Below are 23,280 nucleotides of genomic sequence, written 5' to 3' on the forward strand. Positions count from 1 at the left end.
TCCCTCTTGAGCACGCCTGCACTGTTGAGTGCGTACTTTTGCTTTGAATGTAAATAAACCTTACTTTTCTGCTGATCTTTGTCACATCTCATTCTGAGATTCTTGCATTAGAGACAAGAAGCTGGACTCAGCCATCCAATGATATCTGGACCTAGGAATCCCATGACAAAGGCAAGTAGAGAGACTCACCTTTTATGAGAGTCATTTACGTACAATTTGAATTTTGTGCCGTGTGCATGTATGAATTTTTTTTAAAAGCTCCTCTTCTTCTCTGTTACAGGCAGATTTCTAAGGTGAATTTGGTGTTTCTAGCCACAGGCTGCTCTCACATGAGGCCTTCCCTCCCCGCTAGGTGGGTGACAACAGAGACCTTTTCAAGTAGGACAGAACTTCCTGTCTAAAGGAGTTAAACATTAGCACAAATCACACCAAGTGCTCTGCAAGAGACGGTGGCAGAGATGGTGGGTAGGAAGGTCCAAGCATTCATTACCTGTGGCGGACTGGATTCCACACTCAATAATCAGTAGCAGAAATGTGCCCGCGGAACATGGAGACGGTCAACAAACACCTCCCTCTCACACGGAGCGCAGTAAAACCTTTATTGTTGCAAAGGGTCAGGAGCCACGCCACGTGTCTAACAAGGGTGGAGAGATTGTAAGACGTCTTCCTTCACTGTGTCGCTGCTGCAGAAGTGGTACCTGGGGGCGAGAGCGTTTTCAGCATGAGCCCTCTGCTGGTAGCAAGGTGAATTCAGATGAGCAGGCAGTACCCAGCCCGCCCCGGCTTCAGCTCCCTGCGACACCAGGCAGGGTCTAGGAGATTCTAAGGAACCTGCCCAAAGCACACCTTCTCTCCTTGGGGGCTCTTGATGGGCTGACAGCGAATCAGCCACATCACACCATGCTGTACCAAACTGAGGAGAGAAGGTCCTTTCAAGGCTAAACATAGTTACCTTATGATGCAGCAGTTCTACTTCTAGGTGTGTACTCAAGAGGATGAAACCAGGGACCCGTATAAAAATGTGTACATGAATGTTCCTAGCAAAATTATTCCTAATAGCCCTAAAGTGGAAACAACTCAAATGTCCATCCATTGATACTTGAATAAAATGTGGCCCATCCATATCACAGAATATTATTTGGCACTAAAAGAGTGAAGTCGTAACACATGCTGTGTGGGTGAACCTTGAAAATATCATGCAAAGTAAAGAAGAGAATCACAGCGGAGATGGAGAGGGGAGTGGAGGCACAGACTGGGGGAAAGGGAGGTGTGGGTTGGCTTCATGGCTGATGGGTATGGGCTTTTTTTTGGGGGGGGGCAGGCAGTTTGACAGTGAGAGAGAGACAGAGGGAAAGGTCTTCCTTCTGTTGGTTCACCCCCCAAATGGCTGCTACGGTGGGTGCGCTGCGCCGATCTGAAGCCAAGAGCCAGGTGCTTCCTCCTGGTCTCCCATGCGGGTGCAGGGCCCAAGGACCTGGGCCATCCTCCACTGCCCTCCCGGGCTACAGCAGAGAGCCGGACTGGAAGAGGAGCAACCAGGACAGAATCCGGCACCTCAACCAGGACTAGAACCCGGCGTGCCGGTGCCACAGGCAGAGGATTAGCCTAGTGAGCTGTGGCGCCGGCTGGGTATGGGCTTTCTTTTAGAGGCAATGAGAGCATTCTAAAATTGGTTGTGGTGATGACTGTACAACTGTGAGTATAAAGCCACTGAATTACACATTTCATGTGGGTGAATTGTATGGCATGGAAACTATATGTCAATAGAGCTGTGTATTTCAAAAAAACTGTTGCAGGGTACAGGTGCGGAGGGGGTGGAGGCTGGTCAGGCTGGGGCAAGCATCCAGGTGAGAGACGAAGGGCGCTGGCAGCCTCCCCGTGCTTTGTAGGTGGTTTTGGCCAATGGGATGGTGTGGCCCAGGCAGTCCCCACTCGGGGCTTAGCCTCAGAGTGTAGCTGGTTGAGGAAGGAGCCTCATGTGGGGCAGGGAATTTGGTGTTTGGGATATGTGGGATGTGAACTACATTGTATTTAAACAGGAACTCCACCCCCACCGAAATACCGAGATCTCGCGTTCCCACCGGGCCTCGTGCCACCAGTCCTCATGGATCTCAGCGCCCATGTGGCTGTGTGAGCTGAGGGCCCAGGGGAGAGAGATGAGGGCTGGACTGGGCATCAGGAGACCTGGGTCCTAGCCCTAGCTGGGCCTCATACTTACACTTGAGTACACGAAGCATTGGCTAACCACCTGGGACACCTGACCCTGCTGTCACACCTGACCCTGTTGTCACACGCTGCGGAATCAGGACCAGTGCTCTTGTATGCCAGCAAAGCTAAGTCATCCGGCCGAGCAAAGCCTTGGTGTGTATTTTTGAAAACACTTTGAAGTCCAATATTTTCCCTTTCAGCTTCCCTCCTTGTCTTACAATGAGAGCAGTTGAGAGCTGACATCTATGATTCCTTTAAACTCCAACATGCCATCAAACTTTCTGATTTTCCTTTTAAATAGTCCTGGTTTCTTCCCACATACTGAAGAGCCATGGTCTCCCTCCTCCCAGCAAGTGAGATTCTATTCCCTCAGAATGAGGAAGGCTTGCCACTGCAAGCTGGATTCCCAACACAGCTTATATCCCTCTCATGCCATGGCTACCTTACTGACTGCAGCGCAATTGAAATCAGCTCACAGATTTCTCCCAGGTATTTCCCAAGTATTGTCCTTATTGTTTGAGATAAATTAATTTGCCCGATCCTTAAATCTATGCCTTGCATTCCATGCCCTGGGTTTGATTTTTCTAAGTCAGCCAGGCAGATGGACGTAGAGTTGAGATGAATAGCTTGGGTAGATGAATGGGTGGATGGGAAGCTGGTAGGATGGCTGAATGGGCAGAGGATGAGGAGACACAGGCTGGGTGACTGGGCGCATGCGTAAGGGGATGGGTAAGTGGTTAGTGGGATGCACAGCCAAGGATAGAGGGATGGATAGAAAGCAGATGAACGGATGCATAGCTGGGTACGTAGATGGGGAGGTGGGTGACTGGATGGATGGACGTCTGCATGGGCAGACAGACTGACACAAGGATGGAATCAGAATTAGAGTAAGAGACACGCACTCAGTTCCGTGTTCTCCGCTTTGCACCGTGACTTGCGAAGCCCCCAGTCTGGGGCTCAGAAGATTTATCACGTGGTTGTTCCAGAGGAATTTAACCTTCTGAACTTCCCCAACATCGAGGTCCACATCGATGGCACGAACATGGCTTGCCTTGGGTTTGAGGGATCCTCTGAAAACATAGACTTGAACTGTTATATCAGGGATGGGCATCTGGTGCAGTGGTTAAGACACTGCTGGGATGCCCATATTGAGTGCCTGGGTTCAAGTCCTGGATCTGCTTCCAATCCAGCTTCCTGCAAAGGGGCACCCTAGAAGACAGCAAGTGATGGCTACGGTACTTGGGTGGATGCCACCCACATGGGAGACCCCGGTTGAGTTTCTGGCTCCTGGCTTTGGCCTGATCCAGCCCTGGCTGTTGCGAGCATTTGAGGAGCGCATCAGTGACTAGAAGATCTCTATCTCTAAATAAAATAAAATAAAATAATAAAATAAAATAAAATCTCCACAAATATGGTATATCAGCTGGTTGCATGACTACAGAGGATGAGAGCAATCTGTTGGTTTTCCAAATGATGGCAGCTGTTATGTTTTTGCAAAGAGCTGCAATGACTTCATATATGTCCGGAGGTCGCCCAAACACCAATGGTTTTGTGAAGAAGCCACATTTAAACATCTAGACTCCAGGTTTCCACTGTTCATGTTTGTGCCTGGAGAAAGGCAAATTATTTGGGGTGGCATATTAATCCTAAAGTTCACTTCTGGAACCAAGTGCCTATGTCATATCTAAACAGGCTCTCAAGTAGCACAGGAAATTGCCAAAGAAATTTAAGCTGGAAAAATATTACGTAACAGTTATTGCAAAAGCAGAAACCCATTTTACCGTCATGCATTTGTCCAACATACATTTATCAAGCGCCTCATATTTCCAGCAAAAGCCAGCTCCCAAGGCCACCACAGCAACGAGGAGCTGGCCCCAGGCTTCACGTGTATCTCCGTGTGCGGGAGGGAGTTTGTGTCAAAAGGGAGGGAGACGCCTTGCCTGCGAATGTGATATTCAGTCAGGCCACTGGCATTCCAAAAGGAGGCAGCACAGGATTCATTTATATAGTGAGTTCTCCGGGGCGGCGCTGTCGCTCAGCAGGTAAAAAAGCCCCGGCTTGCTGTGCCAGCAACCCATATGGGTGCCGGTTCAAGTCTTGGCTGCTCCACTTACTATACAGCTCCCTGCTAATGCGCCTGGGAAAGCAGCAAAGGACGGCCCGAGTCCTTGGGCCCCTGCACCCATGAGGGAGTCCTGGAAGAAGCTCCTGGCTCCTGGCCTTGGCCTGGCCCAGCTCTGGCCATTGTGGCCATTTGAGGAGTAAACCAACAGATGGAAGACCTCTCTCTCTCTGTATCTACCTCTCTCTGTAACTGTGCCTTTCAAATAAATAAAATAAAAATGAGATAATTAAACTAGATGCAAAACTTGATGGTTCTGTATAACATGAGCCTCAGCTTATTAAGGTGATTTATACTCAGTGTTTTATGAATAATCCATTACGGAAAGTATGGTCTTTCTACTTTACTGTGGAACTTACTTGAAAATCTCATACTGCTTGGAGTTTCCATTACTTCCGTACAAAGCAATCCTGATGTACCCACTCAGTTTCCTCTTTCCAGACAGTGTGACTGATACCTTATACCTCCAACCTGGCCAGAGAAACAAGTCAGGTCAGGAACTCAGCTTGGTGAGAAAATGACCCGGTGGATGCATTTTGTTCCCAGCCAAAGGATGGGGGCAATGTGACTCACGTTCCCTTCAGTGGAGCTGGGGCCAAGGAGTTCCGGACCCCAGGGAGGGGGGTGTGGGGACCCGGAGGGGAGTGGGTTTAGCTCAGCACAGTCTCTTAGGGGCCCTGGTACTGCACACCTGGACCCTGATGGGTGCATGAGGAGATGACCAGAGTGTGTGTCTCCCCCTACCCACCCACCCAACTCATACCACAGTGGGAGGTCTTAGGAGGTAATACCTTTGAGAGATGATTGGGTCACAATGAGTGGGCCCCTCATGGATGGGATGAGTGGCTTTTTAAGAGTGACTCGAGGGAGCTCACTCCCTGTCTTCCCTCCACGTGGGAGGGCACGAGAAGCGGGCAGTGTGCACCAGTCCTGGCCGTGCGGACACTCCGAGCTTGGACTTCCAGAATTGTGAGAAGTAAATTTCTGCTCTCTATAAGCCACCAGGCTACGTATTCTGGTGGAGCAGCCTGCACAGGCTTCTGCATTAGGTGCATTGCATGCTGCTTGATTGCTCGTCCTCCACTTCTTATATCTTCAAGGTTTTCTCTCTTCAGCACACAGAGCTCCTTTTAATGGCTATATATAGTATTTAATCTACAAGACATAGTCATTTACCAAGTGGTGGATATTCATATTTTCCCATCAGTCTTGGCTATTTGAAGACAACACTACCATGGGTGTCCTTGAACAAGCCTTGTTGTGCACACACACAGGCATTTTTCTACAGTATATTATGAGAAGTGGAATGTCTGGGTTAAAGAAATATGCATATAAGACTCTAGAAGTATTGCCAAGTATTATCTTTGCTGATAAACATTGCAAGGATTACATAAAATACTGGGTGTAAAAATGGCTTTGTAAAGTGTTGTAAACATTTAAAAATTAATTTTAAATTGATGATTTGATTGCTATTTTATTTACCTATTTATATATTTATTATAAGATATTTTACCTTAATTATTTTAAAATAATTTAAATAGCTTTAATAACTTAAAATTTCCTTGGCAAATGACTGCTCTTCTCTCTAGCCATTATATGATATTGTTTATAGCAAGTGAGTTGATGACTTCACTATCTGGTATTTTTTACATGAGGAGCTGAGCAAAAGAACACAAGTATGTGTGTAGGCGGGACTAGGATGATAGACAACCCTCACTTCGGGGCCTCCTTGACTGACAAGCACTTTGCCCTCTTCTTCCAATAGACGTGGGTGGACATGTGACCGAGCCTGGCCAGTCACTGTGCTTTGCCCCGCTGCTCAGGAGTATTGGTTCAAGGGTTGAGGGTGAGGCTCCGAACAAATGGCATTCTACTGTCTTTACCTTACAGCTTCCGGGGGTTGTAGTTCAGTTTCTGTCCATCGTTACCCAGGGTTCTGACTGATACGACTCCTACACATTTTAAAACTTCTTGCAAGAATTTTTAAGTAAGTAAAAATAGAAACTTACGCGTGAAGTTGCCACTACTTCCTGTGTTCAGATAAAAGGTTTGCCCCACAGCACTAGTTTTCCCCTGAAATTGGTCAGCATAGTGCCCCATTTTTGGGCATCCTTCATCCGGACAAGGAAAACAGCCATTCTAGTGGGGGAAACAACCCATAATTTGTCTGTTAGGGGTACGCCTTTGGCTCACTCACTCCATCAGTCATCCCCCCATCCGTCCTCTCATCTACCCATCCAACCACCCACGTACCAATCCATCGCCCACCCATCTTCTTATCCACCCTCTGTCCCTCCACTGATTCATGCATACTCCCACCCCACTGATTCACACATTCATGCATCCGTCCTGAGAACCGTGCAGCGAACTTCGCTAGGCCCTGCAGACTACCCACAAAAGCGCCTGGGAGACTTAGAGCGTGGTTGGAGTGACGAGTCACTTACAGGAAGCAGTAAAAGTAAAATATGACAGTGGAAGGCAAGACAACGTCTCTTGGAAGAAGTGAATGGGTTGGAAAATGAGTTATTTCTAAAGAGAAGAAGGGATCATCCAAGACCATTTCCACTTTATTGTGAGTTATTTCTCCAGACTACTTGATATTCTGCCCCTTATTAATGGTCATTCATTAACTGGGCCTGGAGGGGGCAATCAGACAGGTGCTTTGTGGCACAGCACCAGCTGCCCTCTGCTTCTTGAGGGCCTGGTGTGCAGAGTATTTTGCAATATGGGAAGCACGTGACAAGCTCTGGGGGCCGCAATGTGATGCCTGCACCAATCAAAATTAGCCCAGCAAGGCTACTCACTGCACACTCACAGACCCCAGCATCAAACCAGATGTTCTTGAGACCTTAATTTAACTCAAGGTAAAAATTAGCTTTGCGAGCCAGCACCGCGGTTCACTAGGCTAATCCTCTGCCTTGCGGCGCTGGCACACTGGGTTCTAGTCCCAGTTGGGGCGCCAGATTCTGTCCCGGCTGCCCCTCTTCCAGGCCAGCTCTCTGCTGTGGCTCGGGAGTGCAGTGGAGGATGGCCCAAGTGCTTGGGCCCTGCACCCCATGGGAGACCAGGATAAGTACCTGGCTCCTGCCATCGGATCAGCGCGGTGCGTCGGCCGCAGCGCGCTGGCCGTGGCGGCCATTGGAGGGTGAACCAACGGCAAAGGAAGATTTTTCTCTCTGTCTCTCTCTCTCTCTCTCACTGACCACTCTGCCTGTCAAAAAATAAAAAAAATTTTAAAAAAAAGCTTTGAATGCAAAAATGTGAATTTAACATATTTTTATAGTGAAAAAAACTGTAAAGTATGAAATTTTGGCAACTCCCATTGTAATAGTTGATTCAGGTTGGGATCATCAACAGAAACTCAAACCTTTGACTGGGTTTATCGTTGGGGGACAATATCAGTATCACCTAATAAAGAACTTAGAGGAAGCAGTACTTGTATGATGGATAAATCTGGTAGATACTCCCTTAACCAAGATCAAAATTTATGACATCAGGGGCTGACACTGTGGCATAACAGGTAAAGCTGCTGCCTGCTGTGCCGGCATCCCATATGGGTGCCAGTTCAAGACCTGGCTGCTCCACTTCCAGTCCACCTGTCTGCTATGGCCTGGGAAAGCAGTAGAAGATGGTCCAAGTGCTTGGGCCCCTGCACATGCTTGGGAGACTTGGAAGAAGCTCCTGGCTCCTGGCTTTGGATCGGCCCAACTCTGGCTGTTGTGGCCATTTGGGGAGTGAACCAAAGGATAGAAGCTCTCTCTCTGACTCTGCAACTCTGTTTTTCAAATAAATAAGTAAATCTTAAAAAAAAAATTTATAACATCAAATGATGGGCAAAATTTCATTAAATGGACAACTTGTGGCTGTGATGAACTGAGAAGGGCCTAAGGTCATCCACTGAATTACAACAAAGTCACCAGCATCCAGGTGTGGGGTAGTCGACCAAGCACCTGACCTGGAATCCCCACAACTGGCAACGTCCTAGACGACCAAGAAAGAAATGGAACATTGTTCTAGATTAAAGGAGACTAAAGTGACAAGATCATAAATGCAGTGCTGGAAAAAGAAGGAATGGGAAGGAAGGGAGGAAGGAAGACCCCCCCAGCGTCCCCCCAGGCCCCTCGTGGGACCCACCTCCTCGAACTCTTCGTAGGAGGCGCAGGGGTAGCCCAGGAAGCCGTCGGGCCGGAGGATGCTGCTTGCGTAGTACTTGTGGCTGCGGAGGTGGTTGCAGGCTGCAAAGTTGCAGGTTCCTGAGACGGCAGAGACGAGAGGGGCTCGGGGGGAGACCTTCCTTCCCCTTTGAAGTGAGCAAGTGAGGGGTCACCTCCCCATTCCAGCAAGGGGCGTCAGCACCCTGAACATGCTGGGGCCTTTGCCGAAGGCTGGGCCGCTGCTAAGGAGCGACAGGTCCTAACAAGCATGTGTGTCTGGGGCTCCAGGGCCAGGTGTGCAACATGAATGAGGGAATGAGGAGGCCTGGAGGCCGGAGCGGGGCAGAGACACAGACAGAGACACAGAGAGGAGAGAGGTGGAAAGGAAGACAACAACGTAGAGTAGACACACACACACACACACACACACACACACACACACACACGGGGAGAGACTCAAGAAAAATAACAGCAGCTTTAATAACGCTTGTAAAAGACAGCCAGGAGAGAGGATTTGGAATGTTTTCATTGTACAGAGATAAGGGTTTGGGGAAGCAGATGGGTTTACTCTGAACATTAATGACGGACATGTGCATTGAGATATCTCATGGTAGCCAAAAATACATTCAAGTTTGTATGTATCAGTTAAACATTTAAAAATTAAAAAGATAGTAATAGCTTTTAAAAATACAGAGATCTGTCTATCCTCTCTCTCTCTCTCTCTCTCTCTCTCTGTTATCTGTCTGTCATCCATCTGCCTACCTGCCTAGAGACAGAGAGCCTGAGAAGGGAGCAGTAGCTTCCAGAGGGTCCCTCCCCGGCCCAGCCAGCGTTGCAGGTTAGGGGCCCAGATGGCTTTGTCTTCTGAGTTTTACAAGAACACAGAATCTTGAGTTTTTCATGGAAATCTCCCCACACTTCCATGATTCAGGGCACCCCCATTTCTCAAATGGCCACTGTGCAGACCCCTCAGATGCACCATGGCGGGGTGGTGGGGGGAGGACCTCCAGGCCACGTGGCACAGGCCTTTCCGCAGCCTGAGGCCCAGGCTGAACAGCCACTCCTCCTGGATGCTGGCTGTTGTTTTCTTGACTTTGTTCTTTTGACATCCAGCACGTGGACTATTAACAAGTCAACACCAACCACTCAACCCAACTGGGTGTAACAGAGTGGCTTTGAGCTAGAACCTGAGCAGGGGGCTAGGAGGGCTGGATGCTGGAGACATAGTCTTTAGCTTTGGGGAACTCCAAGTACAGAAAAATCAAGACAAATCAAGTGATCAGAGACCCAAGCTCCCCTTTTTTGGGGAGACAGAAGCCTGGTCTCAGGGGAGGAACAACAGGAATGGCCACAGGCCAAGGCCTGGTGCTGTGGGATCACCCGATGTTGGGGACCCGGCCCCCACCCTCTCAGAGGATCTGAAACACACACAGCTGCTGGGAGCCACTGGGGGTCCCCCCGGATCACCAGGCTTCCTCCTCCCACACGCACACCCCACACCCACAGAGCAACCGGCTGTCCACCAGCTCAGTCTCCTTCCATTCCGAGGATCTCACAACAGCCAACAGCCACAAGGTCACAGCCCTTCAGCTCTTGGCTTCTGCCTGCGGTTCTTCAAGTAGTGCTGAAGGCGGGATGGGTGACCAGAGCCAGAGCTGGGAACAGCCTATGTGTGAGTCCCTCGTCCCAGCTTTCTGACTACGAAGGGAGACAGCCCAGGCTGGGGCCAAAGCCGAGATTTGCAGTCAGAAATTGGGCTTAAATTTGGGTCAGGTTTAGACAACTCTGTAACTTGTGATGTTCAGTTTTGGCACCCGGAAAATGGGGCCAATCAGAGTACCATCTCCTAGCACCACTGGGAAACTACCTGGATCAGAAAGCACGCTTTGTAAACGGTGACAGACTCGGCCACATGTTCTGCTTCCCCCAAACAGAGCAGGTGCCGTGTGCTTCAGTGGTCTTACCTTCCCAGATCCCATCTATATCAATGATGGTGGAAAGGAGATTTTTGTCACATCCAGGCATGTGCCTTCCGCCATTTGGAAAGAAATCCAGATGGCCCACCTTTTGGCTCATTCCAAAACCTGAAACGTGCGACACAGAGGTGAGCAGGCAGGGCAGTAAGTGGTCTCCAAGTTAGATCAGGGACACAGGGAGGCGTTCGACTCATTCCAACCTGAGTGAGAGCCTTCTTGGCAGATTCTGCCCAGCCCCACCTCCAGCTCTGCAGGAGGTTCTCAGAGGTGGGTGCTTGGCAAGGCAAGGAGGGAGGAGAGAGGGGGAGAGCAGGCTCTGGGTGACTGTGCGCCCTATATTTGTGTGTGCGTCTTGTCTGCCTTGGGGAGCCCTGGACAATACTGTTATGCTCTGATACTGTTGCGTACCAGTTGGCACATATCAGGGCTGGTACTACTTGTGTTACTTGATTCATTTTAACCATTGATTTCTATGTTACAATGTAAGTATTGTCAACCATAGCACAATGGTTAGGAGCTTTGGTTTGGAGGTACACAGGGATATGATCAAGTCCTGGTTCTTCTTACAGACTGTGTGTCTTGGACGACTACCTAACCTCACTGAGCCTCCACTCGTCAGCTGTGAAAAGCTGACCACTTTGTAGGGTTTCACAGGATGAATGAGCTGATGTTTACAACATGTTCAGACAGCACATGATCAACACCTCGATAGTATCATCACCGTCCTCAAAAACGTACAGCGCACTGGCAAGTCTCATGGGGCTTTATACATGAAAAAGTTGAAAAGAGAACTGAATTAAGAAGAATTAAATGGTGGGCTGTATTTGGTCTCCAATAAAACAAACTGTTACCAAAGCTTTAACAAAAGAAGAAAAAAGTTCAAAAATTAACTTTGTAATCTGCAAAGACAGGTCGAATATCAGTAAGAAATGCATCTGTTGGGGCTGGCGCTGTGGTGTAGCCAGTAGAGCTGCTGCCTTCAGTGCTGGCATCCCACATGGGCACTGGTTTGAGTCCCGGCTGCTCCACTTCCAATCCAGCTCTCTGCTGTGGCCCGGGAAAGCAGTGGAAGATGGCCCAAGTCCTTGGGCCCCTGTACCCATGTGGGAGACCCGGAAGAAGCTCCTGGCTCCTGGCTTTGGATTGGTACTGCTCCGGCCGTTGTAGCCATCTGGGGAGTAAACCAGTGGATGGAAGACCTCTCTCTCTCTGTCTCTACCTCTCTCTGTAACTCTGTCTTTCAAATAAATAAAATAAATCTTAAAAAAAAGAAATGCATCTGCCACTTTGGATACTGAGAGAGCAGGGAGGGAGGTGGGGTTTGAAGACTGAGTCACAGCCTTCCATAGGCTACAGATGGGTCTCCTGTCCTTGTGGCCACAGGCTCCTGTCACCAGCACTGTGGTTGGCACCGACTTCGACTGATGCCCAAGGCACTGCTGCAGTTCCTCATTTTGAAAGGCCCCCTGCAGTGTGTGTGTGTGTGTGTGCGCGCGCGCGCGTGCACCTGCATGTGTCTGTGTGTGACGCCTGGAACCACTGGCATCAGTCCCAGGAGGCAGGACTGAGGAGCTCACCTAGGAACGGGACGATGGGCGCCGAGTCCGTGTGAATCACGTCCACAAAAACAGCATCGGATGGGTCCAGCCGCACCTCCTCGGGTGCTCCCTGGAAGCAGGGCTCTGCAGGATCCAGCCCTGAAAGGGAGGAGGCGGACAGGTTGCACGCCAAGAAAAACAGATCCAAACCCCATACCCGCAAACAGAGCAGGAGGAATCCTGGTCAAAAGCTGTGGTTAGGGAATTGGGTCTGCTTCAGAGAGAGGGAGAGAGAGAGAAAGAGAGAGAGGCAGGAATGGGGATAATGGCTTTCTGGACACACCCAGAACCCCCCAGTGCCTGCTCCTTTTCTCCCACACACGTGCTACCATTCGGCCATTGCCCTCAGGGACTGCAAACTCCCTGGCCACCCCCAGCTGCTCCCCGGCCCTGAGGCCCACACCTCTATTCCTCTGTGCCTTCGTTCGTGCTGCTCCCCAGCCAGCTGTGCCCTTCCCCACGCTCTTCTAACACCGAGTTTGAGTACTTTCTCCTGGAGGGAAATCTAACTCCCCTTCCTCAGCATCCCCACCCCCCCACTCTGCATAGCTGGATTTTGCACCTGTTCATTCTGCTTTGCTCTGTGTCACCCACTCAGCTGTCTGTCTCCCAGGCTGGATCAGGGGCCTCTGGCAGCAGGAGCTGCAGAGGGTGGGAACACAGCACCCAGTGACCGCCCTGCTTCTGCCCAAGGTCAAACACCTCTCTCCTCTGGCCTCAGTTCCCATCCAGAAAATGGGAATAAACAACCTACCTCTTAGGGTTATTGTGCAAACCCCATGAAAAGATGTACAAGAAACTCCTCTGCCATGGAGACAATCGCTCCCCCCATCTCCTCCCCGCAGTGCACAGAGGACACCCGTGAACAGAGTCCAGCCGCGTGTCTGAGTCACCTCCCGATCGGCTGCACAAATGGCTGTGTCTAGGTCCAGTGTGCATTCATTCCGCCAAGTGATTCATTCATTCACTACTTCCTGGGCGCCTCCTGGGTGGCGGTGCTCAGCTGGCCAGTTTCATTTTCTGCCCGTGCCTGGCACAGCAGAGACATCAACAAACCTTTGTGAACTGGCTAATTAAATCTCTCTCTCTCTCTCTCTCTCTCTTCTACTCTAGCAATAATATCCCTGAAGTCATGGATTTCGTGTGCTACTTTATTTTTTCTTTATAAATATATTCCTTTTCTTTATCGGTGTATTTTTATTTATAATCATCTATTTTCTGATACACATTACAATCACGGACAATTATTTTTAATGAAGCGAGGGCATGGCCGTCAGCTCCTGGAGGACCCGTAGGGGGCGCCCTTCGCCGCGGGAAGTGCCCGGCTCCAGGTCCAAGTCGCCGCTGCCCTGCGCGCGCCCCACGTCTTGGACCCCGGCCCGGGCCCCGCGACCCCTACCTGTGATCCTGCCCACGAGGCCCCCCAGCCTCCTGCCCGCTTCCGCGGCCGCGTGCGCGCCCAGGCTGTGGCCGATGAGGTGCACGTCGTCGGGGCTGTACCCCAGCTCGGTCTGCGGAGGGAAGGCGCTTCAGGCCCCGCACGCGGGGCGGTGGACTACGCGCAGGACCCGGGCTGGACACGCGGGAGGAGCCGACCCCCACCAGCTTTGCGTCCCGCGGACCGGCTCGTGCGCGGGGCAACAGTGCTGACCAGCGGCCGCCTCGCCAACTGCAGGCGCCCGCGCGGGCCGGAGGTGCACCTGCGCCGCCCGCCGCCGCCTCCCCGCCCTGACCCTGGCACTGATGGGGAACGCTAGGCAGCCAGAATGCTGTTTCCCAGAGCAGCCTAACAAGGAGGGCTGAAGAGGCTGACGCATCCCTGATCCCCTGGAGGGGACCTGGTGCCTTCCCCATCGGCAAAGGCACAAGGTAGCAGTGTTCTCTCAGGAAGGGCCCACGAGCCCTGGCCAGCTGATTTGTAGCCGCTCTCTGCCCTCCGGTGCCCAGGCTGCCCCAGCCTCTGCCCCACCCCCCTCCCCAGGCCGTGGCCCAGGCAGGGTTTTACCGACAGCACGCGGACTAAGAATGCGATCTCCGCCCCGACCACGCGCGTGTTGTGGGCGGCCTGGGTGTAGGCCGTCTGCGCCCCGCGCCTCCAGTCCACGCAGATGCAGTTGACCGCCTCCACTTGAAACATTTTCTAGGGGAGACAAGCGCAAGGCAGAGAGACCCATTTGTAAAAGCCGCAGAGATGGGAATTCACGCCCACCACGCACTCTGCGGGAGCTTTAATATTCCTTAACCCGTCATAACTTAATCCTCACTGGAATGCTGTGATCTGGGTATACTCAGGGCTGCTTAACAGATGTGGAAACTGAGGCCTGGCAAGTGTATGCGTTTCAGGTCTCACAGACGGTTATGGGCACAGCCAGGTGGTAAAGGTCAAACTACTACCCAGTACCTGTAACACTCAGTTGTCAGTTGCACGAGTCCTACCTCAAGTGCTCAGATACCACACACCCAGTGGCTCCTGGTTTGCACAATGCAGATGCTGAACCTTTGAACCATTGCAGAATATTCTATTTTATAGTGTGCAAGGGTTTTCTATCAACTGTCAGGTGGCTTTCCCAGGTCTGCACTCAGAGCCTCTCGGAGCAGCCTTGGAGGAGTCGGTTGGCTAGAATTCAGTGGGAGGGAGAATTTGGCAATGGATATCCTTGAGAACCAGGCTTTCCTTGGCGGTGTTAGGAAGGACCTGTCTCTCTCTGGAATATTTCCCTTCCCCGTCCCGAGAACAACAGAGGTGCAAATTTGAACCTGGGTGCTACGTGCTGGCCTCAGTGTGGTGTGGCCAGGGGAGGAGGGGGCCCTGCCCTGCACATGTCCATAGGTGCTGGTCTCAGTGGGGAGAGGCCAGGGGAGGATGGTGGGCCCCTACCTTGCACGTGTCCATAGATGCTGGTCTCAGCAGGGAGTGGCCAGGGGAGGAGGGGGCCCTGCCCTGCACATGTCCATAGGTGCTGGACTCAGTGGGGAGAGGCCAGGGAAGGAGGGTGGGCCCCTACCTTGCACATGTCCAGCAGCCAGCTCCCGTCGCCCTTGTCTATGAAGCCGTGGATAATGAAGCGAGTCTTGCGGTCCACTTGGAAGTTTGAAGCCTCGATGGTGGCTGGGTTCGTGGCAGTGATCAGCTGCAGTAATTAGAGAAGGTGAATTGCAGAGTTGGCCTTTCTGAGCCACGGGCCTGTTCGAGTGAGCCCCAGAAAGAGTGAGACCACAGACTCGACTGACTGGAAGCCGGCACAGTCTGGAAGGAGTTCCTGACCTGGAGTTGTGGGAAGAATCCAGAGAGTCCAAGTTCATGCCCTTTCCGGTTCCATTGCCCTGTACCTGAAATCTAGTATTTCTATGAATCATGAAAGCAAACAACCCTAGAATAAAAGTTACAGGAATTTTCAAGTCATATTAGAGTTGTGGCAGACACCTCAAAATGTCATTTATACTCGAGGATATCTTGAGGACCACTAGTTATTACACTGACCCCTAGACTTGTTAGTGAGATAACAAAGCAGCACATATCACATATCTGTATTTTTATATTTTATAGATTTATATTGTGATAGCTGTTTTTCAATATAAGTGGTTTCCTTTATAATCGAGCAGATTTTATTGTACACATTTGAAACCACTCTGCTGAGAAGGGGTCCGCAGACTTCCCCAGGTGGCCTAGGAGGTCCCTGGCACAGCATCCTTACGCCCAAAGCCTGTGACCTGAAAGGCGGCTCAGCTCTGTGCGGCTGGGAGGCGTCGGAACAGCCCCATAGTCCCTTCAGTCCCACTGGCCTGCTCAGGCCCCTGCAGCAGCCACCGCGGATGGGATGCCAGAGAAGGATCACGTGGTAAAAACGGGTCTTAGCCTAGCGGTTGAGACGTCTGTGTCCCACATCAGAGTGCCTGGGGACGGCACAGGGCTCTGGCTCCTGGCTCCAGCTTCCTGCCCATGCAGGGTCTGGGAGGCAGCAGCAGTGGCTCAAGTAGTTGGGTCCCTGCCACGCACCTGGGAGACCTGGAGTGAGTTCACTGCATCTGGCTTTGGTCCCAGCCCCCCAGCCCAGCTCTGACCCTTGTGGGCATTTAGGGAATGCACCAGGGGATGAGTTCTGACTACCTCTCTGTTTGTCTCTTTCTCTGTCTCTTTGCTTTCTAAATAAAAAGTTTTTTTAAAAAACTATATAAGTATCATGTCCAGGCAGACTTTCTGGGCTGGGGAGGCTGAGTGGGGAACTCACAGCGCTCAGGGGTTTATGGTCCCAAGAGCTCAGATGGACCTAGGCTAACAGCGGTGAGAGCATCGTCAGGAAAGTTCCAAGTTAGTGCACTATGGCCCAGACAGCCCTGGAAGGTTCCAGCACGGGTCCACGACCACCCACCACCCCTCCCTCCCTGGCTGCTCTTACTTGGTAGTTGTTGGGGTTTTCATTTGTGTACAGATGGAAACGGGTGCTGATGTCCTCGGGGGCCCAGGGGAATATCCTTAAAGGCCTCTGGATGATTCCCGTCCATGGTTCTTCATCGGAAAAGCAGCCAAGGGGTGCGTAGCAGATCTCTCTCCCTGGAGCAGAGGAGCCACCAACAGGACACGTGAGGTTCTGGAGAGGAGCCGTGCCCCATCTCTGCGGGGGCCCCAGGCATGGCTGAGGCCGTCGGTCTCTCTCTTTGCCATCGGCGACCCCAAGTCTTACACGACACGAATCACCCAGGGGCTGGGGGCGGATGTGTCTGTTGCCCTCCCTTGTAGGTCCTGATTCACAGGGGTCTGGGGCAGGGCCCTGGAAGTGGTAAATTCAATAAGAATCACTGATCTACAACCTGCTCTTAAAATCACCTCTTGTGGGAAACTCACAGCAGGCCCTCCGACAGGTCAGATCACCTAACATCAAGTGTCGACCAGGCGTGTGCCCTGGTGACCCACAGGGACTCCTCATTTGTCTTGACATCTGCATTGCGTCCAGCGCGTGCTGTGTGCACACGGGAAGCATTCACTGGTATTTGTCCAACTCATACATCCGTGCACAGTTTTCCAAATTATTCTCTGCCATTCCAGATTTTCTCTGTTGCCCTTTGAAGGGTAAATTTCTTAAGAACGGAAATGACTTAATTGTGCATCACACTGCAGGTGGGAGGAACTCAGTCCACGCAATGGGTGACCTACATAACCATGACTAAGTCTGAGAGTCCCTTCTGTGTCCAGGACATAAGTAATATCATAGGAAATGATCGCCAGGGTGACGCAATTCAGGTCCAAGGATTATAATGGGCCTCTCTCAGGATTCCTCAGCTCTTAAAGTGCTGGTGCCAACTATCGGCCACTCATTCAAAAAATCAATAGTTGATACTTGTTGTTTACCACATGCCAGACACCACGTGAATGCTTTACTGCTGTGTTCTCATTTAAGTCTCCATACATGAGTAAGGGATAGGTATTGCCTCCAGTCTACAGGTGGGGAAGCCAAGGCACAGAGAGACAAAGGAAGCCGCCCAACACCACGGCTAGCAGCAGAGCCAAGACTTGCAAGATCTGAACCCGGGAACTTCAGCTGGGAATGCAGGCAGGAACTGAGGGTGCAAAGGCAAGCAGCCAGTGGCCCTGTCCTGAAAGGGAGGAAATCTCCAAGGAGAACCAGTGACGGTGCTGGCTTGCTCTAGGCCATGGGAAGACTCTCAACAGGGCTCGGAAGTGAGGCAGCAGGAGGCTGGAGCAGCCTCTGCTTCAAGGAGAAGTGGTGGCAGGCTCCGTTGGTGGCCAGAGGGACCAGGGTGCCAGGTTCAGATGCTTTGGTGGGGAGCAGAGATGAACTGGAGGGTGTTGAGCTGTGAGGGCACAGGGAGGGCTTGTGCTTCCTGGAGGGGGTTTTGGGAACCAAGGGGAGGTAGCTCAGAAGCAGGAGAGCTGAGAGTGGCCAGGGTGGGTCTGGTGCAGGGTGGGGGGAGGCCAGAGCCCATTCTGATGGTGAGCAACCTAAGCGTTAGGATGGAAACTCAGCAGAGGAGAGGGGGTAAGCGTGAAGGTGGTGACCTGAGCCTGGTTTGGGACAGTGGGTCTGAGGTGTTGCTTCCTGGGACTCCAGAGAGTCAGAGGCTGGGTCAGATGGGAGTCCCGAGGAGGGGAGACGTGGGGAGAGCCTCGACAGTGAGCCTTGGGGGAGCCCCACATCTGGGCACAAGGAGGCAGCAGATCAGCAAAGGAGACAAAGAGGAGCCGGGCCCCCAAGCTCTGCTGTCACCAGCCAGGTCGTGCTCCATAGCCAGGGCAGAAGGGGAGACCAAGAGCAGGCTGGGATGCCAGAGACAGAGTGGCGAGAGCCAGGGTGCTGAAGGGAGCCCCTGCTGGGCTCCCCGGAGGCCACGTCCGCTCCAGCAGGGTTTGGGGGTCAAGCCAGGCCCACGAGGGATCTGACAGGAGAGGGGGAGAGGTGGCCCTGGCAGGTGAGTGAGTTACACCTGTGAGCGCACCTGTCGGGAGGAGGGGAGACAGGAAGTCAGCAGGCAGGGGCGTCAGGGCAAGGGAGGTTATTTTGGTTTGAAGATAAGTAGAACTCGTCCCTCCTCCGGACGGAGCCGATGGGAGAGACTGAAAAGGGGGAGCGATGGCAATCGCAAAGGTGCGAGACTGCTGGCTGGGCTACGTGGTGCCTGCAGGAAGAGAGGGCTGGAGCAGGGTGCTGCCCGAGAGCCCCCAAGTCCAGTCGCTGCCCGCATCTGCCCCAGAGGCAGCACTCTGGATGGCAGCGATTGGTGTTTTATTAAGTAATCATAATCACAGTCACAATCTTGATCATAATGATTCTCATTGTGCAGCCACCCCACCCCCCATGCCAGCCCAGACACCACTTTCTCCCCCAGAGGGGCCGTGGCAGCATTCTCACCTCTCACTGCAGCCAGCAGGAGAAGGCTGACGGTCCACCAGGGTCGCATCTGCAGGGATGGCAGCACAGGCACACACAGACCCCACGTGCGCAGGCGTGAGGCTGCCGCGACAGAGCCCAGACGGGAGGAGATGCTGGGAACACACCCAGGACCAGGTAGGATGGAGGACAGGGATCTCCCTCAAAGAGTGGGCAGCACCACCCTAGACCCCTGGGCTCAGGGTCTCCCCAGGGCCCCCCTTTCCAGGCCCTGTCCTGTGACAGCCCCGCCAAGCCCCCAGCCAGACAGGGCCAAGACTTACTGCGCTGTACTGGAGGGTTTTCTCCTGGCCTCGCAGGGTGGCGGCGGCCTTTTATCACCAGGCTTTATCTTCTGGACTCCTTAGAGGAAATGCCAGGGCAGACCAGATGGGGGGCTGCAGGCGGGTGCTTTGAACCCACTATCATAAACACACAACGCCAGAGCAACCCCTTTATAAAGTGAAACTGGAAGAAAAGAAAAATCGATTTGGGGAGAATGGGAAAGGGCTCCGTGAATGTGAGTTTGCAGGTTCAGTTGCTGGAGGACTGTGTACCCAAAGTGATAGCAAGAGCATACCAAGCCCATAGCACCTCCTGATCCAGATACCTCCCAACGCACGAACCCCAAACCCATCTCGCTGCACCCGGTGCCTTGCTTCTGCCTGCGTACACACACATCGGTGGAGACGTGCCCACCCCTTGCTAACTTTGGGGGCGGCCCCCACCCCTAGTGAGCCCAGAGAGGATAGAAACGAAGGCCGTGCCGTAGACTGGTCTCACTGCCGGAGACAATGAACACTGCTTTGTGTAGAAATAATGCGGTCTCTTTTACAAGCCTTCCTGAGCCGCACAGACCCTACCGTGACCTGGAGAGAAGCAGCAGAGGTGTTTTCTTTCCTTCGCTGCAGCTCGGGGGCAACGTGGGGGAGCAGGCAGGTGCCGCCCAGCCACGTCTTAACTTGACCTCCGACTTAGATCCACAAAAGCGCAGGGATCTTAAGTTTAATTCCTAAGTACAATTTAATGAGTTTTTAAATTTAAATTTAAAATGCGTTTTGACAGATACATCCAAGGGGTCTTCAAAGATCCTCAGAAAATTTGTATTATATCGCTTCTCGGCCTTTTGGCTAAGATCAAGTGTAGAAAGTGTGTATTATGGAAAAACTAATGGATGCGAAATTTTTGCACCAAAATAAACTTATCTTTTAATTCCAGATTTCCATGAACTTTTTGAAGTACCTTCAAACATCCCCTAGATCAAGATGCGAAACATTTCCAGCAGCCGGAAGTTTCTTATTCTTCCACTCCCGTGACAATAACCCGTACCTCTGAATTCTATCACCGTAGATTAGCTTTCTCTGTCCCGGATTTCACATAAATTGAATGACACAGCATGTGCTCTGCTTTTTTACACACAAGACATTTTTGAGATTCATTTTTCACAGGAGACGTTTTTGTTACATGGTTGGTTCCCTTTTATTGCTGTGTAGGATTGCTGCATGTGTTTTGTGGGAATGTATTGCAATTTACGAACCATTCTGCCGTGGCTGGACCTGTGGGCTCCTTCCAGCTAGAGGATGCTATGAATGGTCCTGCTAGGAGCACTCTCATTCACTAGTCTTGGGGTAGACACATGCACCCATTTCTCTTGGGTTTGCTCACAGACACAGGGGTACTCTGAAGGCCCTGTGGCGTGTGCATGCTGAGATGTAGGGGGCGCGGCTTAACAGTTTTCCAAAGTAGTTCCGGTAGCATCAACTCCACCTGCAGTGCAGTGAGAGGTCCAGCCACTCCACATTCCACCCCTGCGCTGTTGACCCATCTCGGAACCTCTGAGGATGCTAGCAACTGCCTGAGGGCGTCAGGATGGAAAAATGGCCTCTCCGCCCCCCCCCCCCCACCGCCCCGTGTGTGTATGTGTGTGTGTGTGTGTGTGTGTGTAACTCCTTTCTGGCTCTGAGGCCGGATGGGGTTTGGGATGATTGTCAGAACTGCCTAAAGGACAAGATGGTGGATGCCTTCAGCCTCATGGGGGGGCCCTTCTGCGCTCAGGCCACGCGGCAGGAAGAGCTTCCGCCTGCTGCTGGTCCTGGGGCATCCCCCTGCCTGCTGGGTTCTCTTAACCTTGTCCACAAGGGCACAGACAGTCCTTTCGAAAAGTCCTTTCGGTGGGCCATCTCCAGCACCCAACAGGTGTCGCTGGCCACCACACTCCCCCGAAGAGAAAGCTGTCCAGTTGTTCAGAGGCCTGGGGTCCATTTTAGGGAATTTGCCCAGTCTTGGGTACTCCCTTTCCTAACTCTATTCCTAAAGAGGATCTCTGTCTTAATCAGGAGAGGGGTTGGGATTGTGCAGTTGTCTGATACTTGGTTTTGCCATCCGTCCTCATAGCAGCAAAATCTGTGACTCAACTATAGCTTTTGCCAAAGGCTTAGCTAAGGCACGTCCATAGCATCTGTGGGTTCCACGCTCCACGGTCACCTGGCTCCAGCCACAGGATTGTCAGGGACCCAGGGGAATCTTCTCACCTGAGTGGCCAGAGCTGCTCCATGTGTCAGTGCTCATCCCAGTGGGCAGGGCTAGAAAGAAGGGGGGAGGGTTGCAGTTCTTGTTGTTTCCGGATCATCAGGCTCTGTTCTAAATGCCAAGGGCAGGTCATGGTCACCGCAAGCCACAGACTGAGGAGAGACTCTGCCAAGGCTGGACGCATTGGAAACCAGAACAGGGGTGTGAAATGCCTGTCTCCTTTGGATGGCTCTACGACGTGAGTGGAGGTAGACAGAAGTCAGGCACGTGGCACAGGTGACGTGGGTGATCAAATGTCAACGTCTTTTTTTTTTTAATTGGGATTTTACAAGAAATATGGAAAATGAAATCTAGAGAAAGGATACTGCCGTCTGCTCAAGCAGGAGTCACGCTGAAGGAGCCCAGGATTGGAGTCATTCTTTTAAAGGGGATAAGAAATCACCCAAGAGGTGCCGAGGCCCAAGCAACTCAGAAACAGGCTAAGCAAACACGCCTGGGAAAGCCAGTTAAGGACAGGTGTCGAGGGCTGGGTGGGGACAGAGGAAGTGGGAGAGAAATAGGGGGGCGGAAGACGGGAAGGTGTCCCCAGAGAAACTGATTGAATCTAAGCTCTTTGCAGTGAAAATGCTCAAGAAACACTGAGTTTTGTTTTACCCCCATTTCGCAGCAGGGACAACTGAGGCCCAGAAAGGTCAACGAGCTTAATGTGAGGACCATTGGCAGAGTAGGACCTGGATCTCAGGGCTCCACCTCTCCTCTCCTGAGGGTCTCAGTCTGCGGATCTTTAAGATGGGTGGAATCCGGGCTGATTTAGGAAATTGTCCCTGCGCCAAACTTCCTGGCAAAGAGCACTGGGTACCCCTCCCAGGGTCACCAGTGATTGAGGGGAGACACACTGAGTGCTCCCAAGAAGCTCAGAGCCTGCCTGGTCCTCTCCACAGCGTGATTCGAGGCAGGCCAGCTGGGGCCCAAGCTACTGCCCAGGGCACTCATTCACTACCGATTGCCTGCCCCTGGCAGAACCAGCTCGGCTGCCCTTCCGTGTCTGGGGCGCCAGGAAGGCCCAAGGTCCTGCCAGCTGTCTGCTGTGGGAAGAAGGCGAAGGCCTGCACCTGTGGGACCACATGACGAGCCGGTGGCAAGGTCAGGGCCTGGGTGAGCCCTGCCAGCTGGCACAGCAGCGGCTTGGGGGGTGGCGGGGGCTTGGATCCTCCTCCTCCTGCACCGAGGCCAGTAGAAACCTCCCTGCCCCATCCCCCTCCTCACTGCCTGCATCCGTGCCCCCTCCTCATCCTTACCCTCGTGTGGCTGGCACCACCTCTCTCTGGGCCACTGCCTCTCTCCCTCCAAGTCATCCTCCCTCGACTTCCCAAGGTCCTCCCAGCTTCCAGCCCAAGCTTGTCTTGGTCCTGGTCTTCAGATGCACAGGTGTTGAGCTACCACTCAGTTATTTGTATGTGGCTTTCAACAGTGGACGGTCTTCCAGCCCTGAGGGTACGGCAGTGAATGGGACATCCTCCTTCCCTGCCCATGTGGGACTGATGGCCTCAAGCATGCAGGCAACATGACCCACAGACAGACGGCAGAACGAGCTGAGACGAGGAAGCGTACTGCGGAGGGCTTGCGTGTAGGCTGTGCTGCGACTTGGGCACTCCTGCGAGAGAACAGCTCTGCAGAGGGGGCCAGCATGCAGCAGGAGTCCACGCTCCGATGCTGGGTGCACAGGGTGGTGCCGTTGTCTGGCTGGGTGATTTAGAATGGATGCAAATGTCTTCCTCACAGTTCTGGGGGCTGGGGAGTTGAAAGTCA

At 52.3% G+C, this 23,280-nt stretch overlaps 1 protein-coding gene and 1 pseudogene across 1 annotated transcript; one reads left to right on the plus strand and one right to left on the minus strand.

Annotated features, from left to right (window-relative positions):
• Positions 1–547: 547 nt before the first annotated feature.
• LOC100339763 (pancreatic lipase-related protein 2) lies at positions 548–19,240 on the minus strand. The gene is made up of 12 exons (XM_070058307.1): positions 18,925–19,240; positions 16,456–16,610; positions 15,064–15,189; positions 14,064–14,198; positions 13,458–13,569; positions 12,038–12,157; positions 10,449–10,568; positions 8,465–8,583; positions 6,340–6,469; positions 4,690–4,801; positions 3,111–3,278; positions 548–698 (listed from the first exon to the last, which is right to left on the minus strand). Exons 1-12 carry the CDS (start codon positions 18,971–18,973, stop codon positions 635–637), a joined length of 1,410 nt encoding a protein of 469 aa, XP_069914408.1. The 5' UTR covers positions 18,974–19,240; the 3' UTR covers positions 548–634.
• Positions 19,241–20,052: 812 nt separating this feature from the next.
• LOC127484302 (U2 spliceosomal RNA) lies at positions 20,053–20,176 on the plus strand (annotated as a pseudogene).
• The last annotated feature ends 3,104 nt before the right edge of the window (positions 20,177–23,280 follow it).

This window comes from Oryctolagus cuniculus, chromosome 15, assembly GCF_964237555.1.
Source record: "Oryctolagus cuniculus chromosome 15, mOryCun1.1, whole genome shotgun sequence".
Lineage (NCBI taxonomy): Eukaryota > Metazoa > Chordata > Mammalia > Lagomorpha > Leporidae > Oryctolagus > Oryctolagus cuniculus.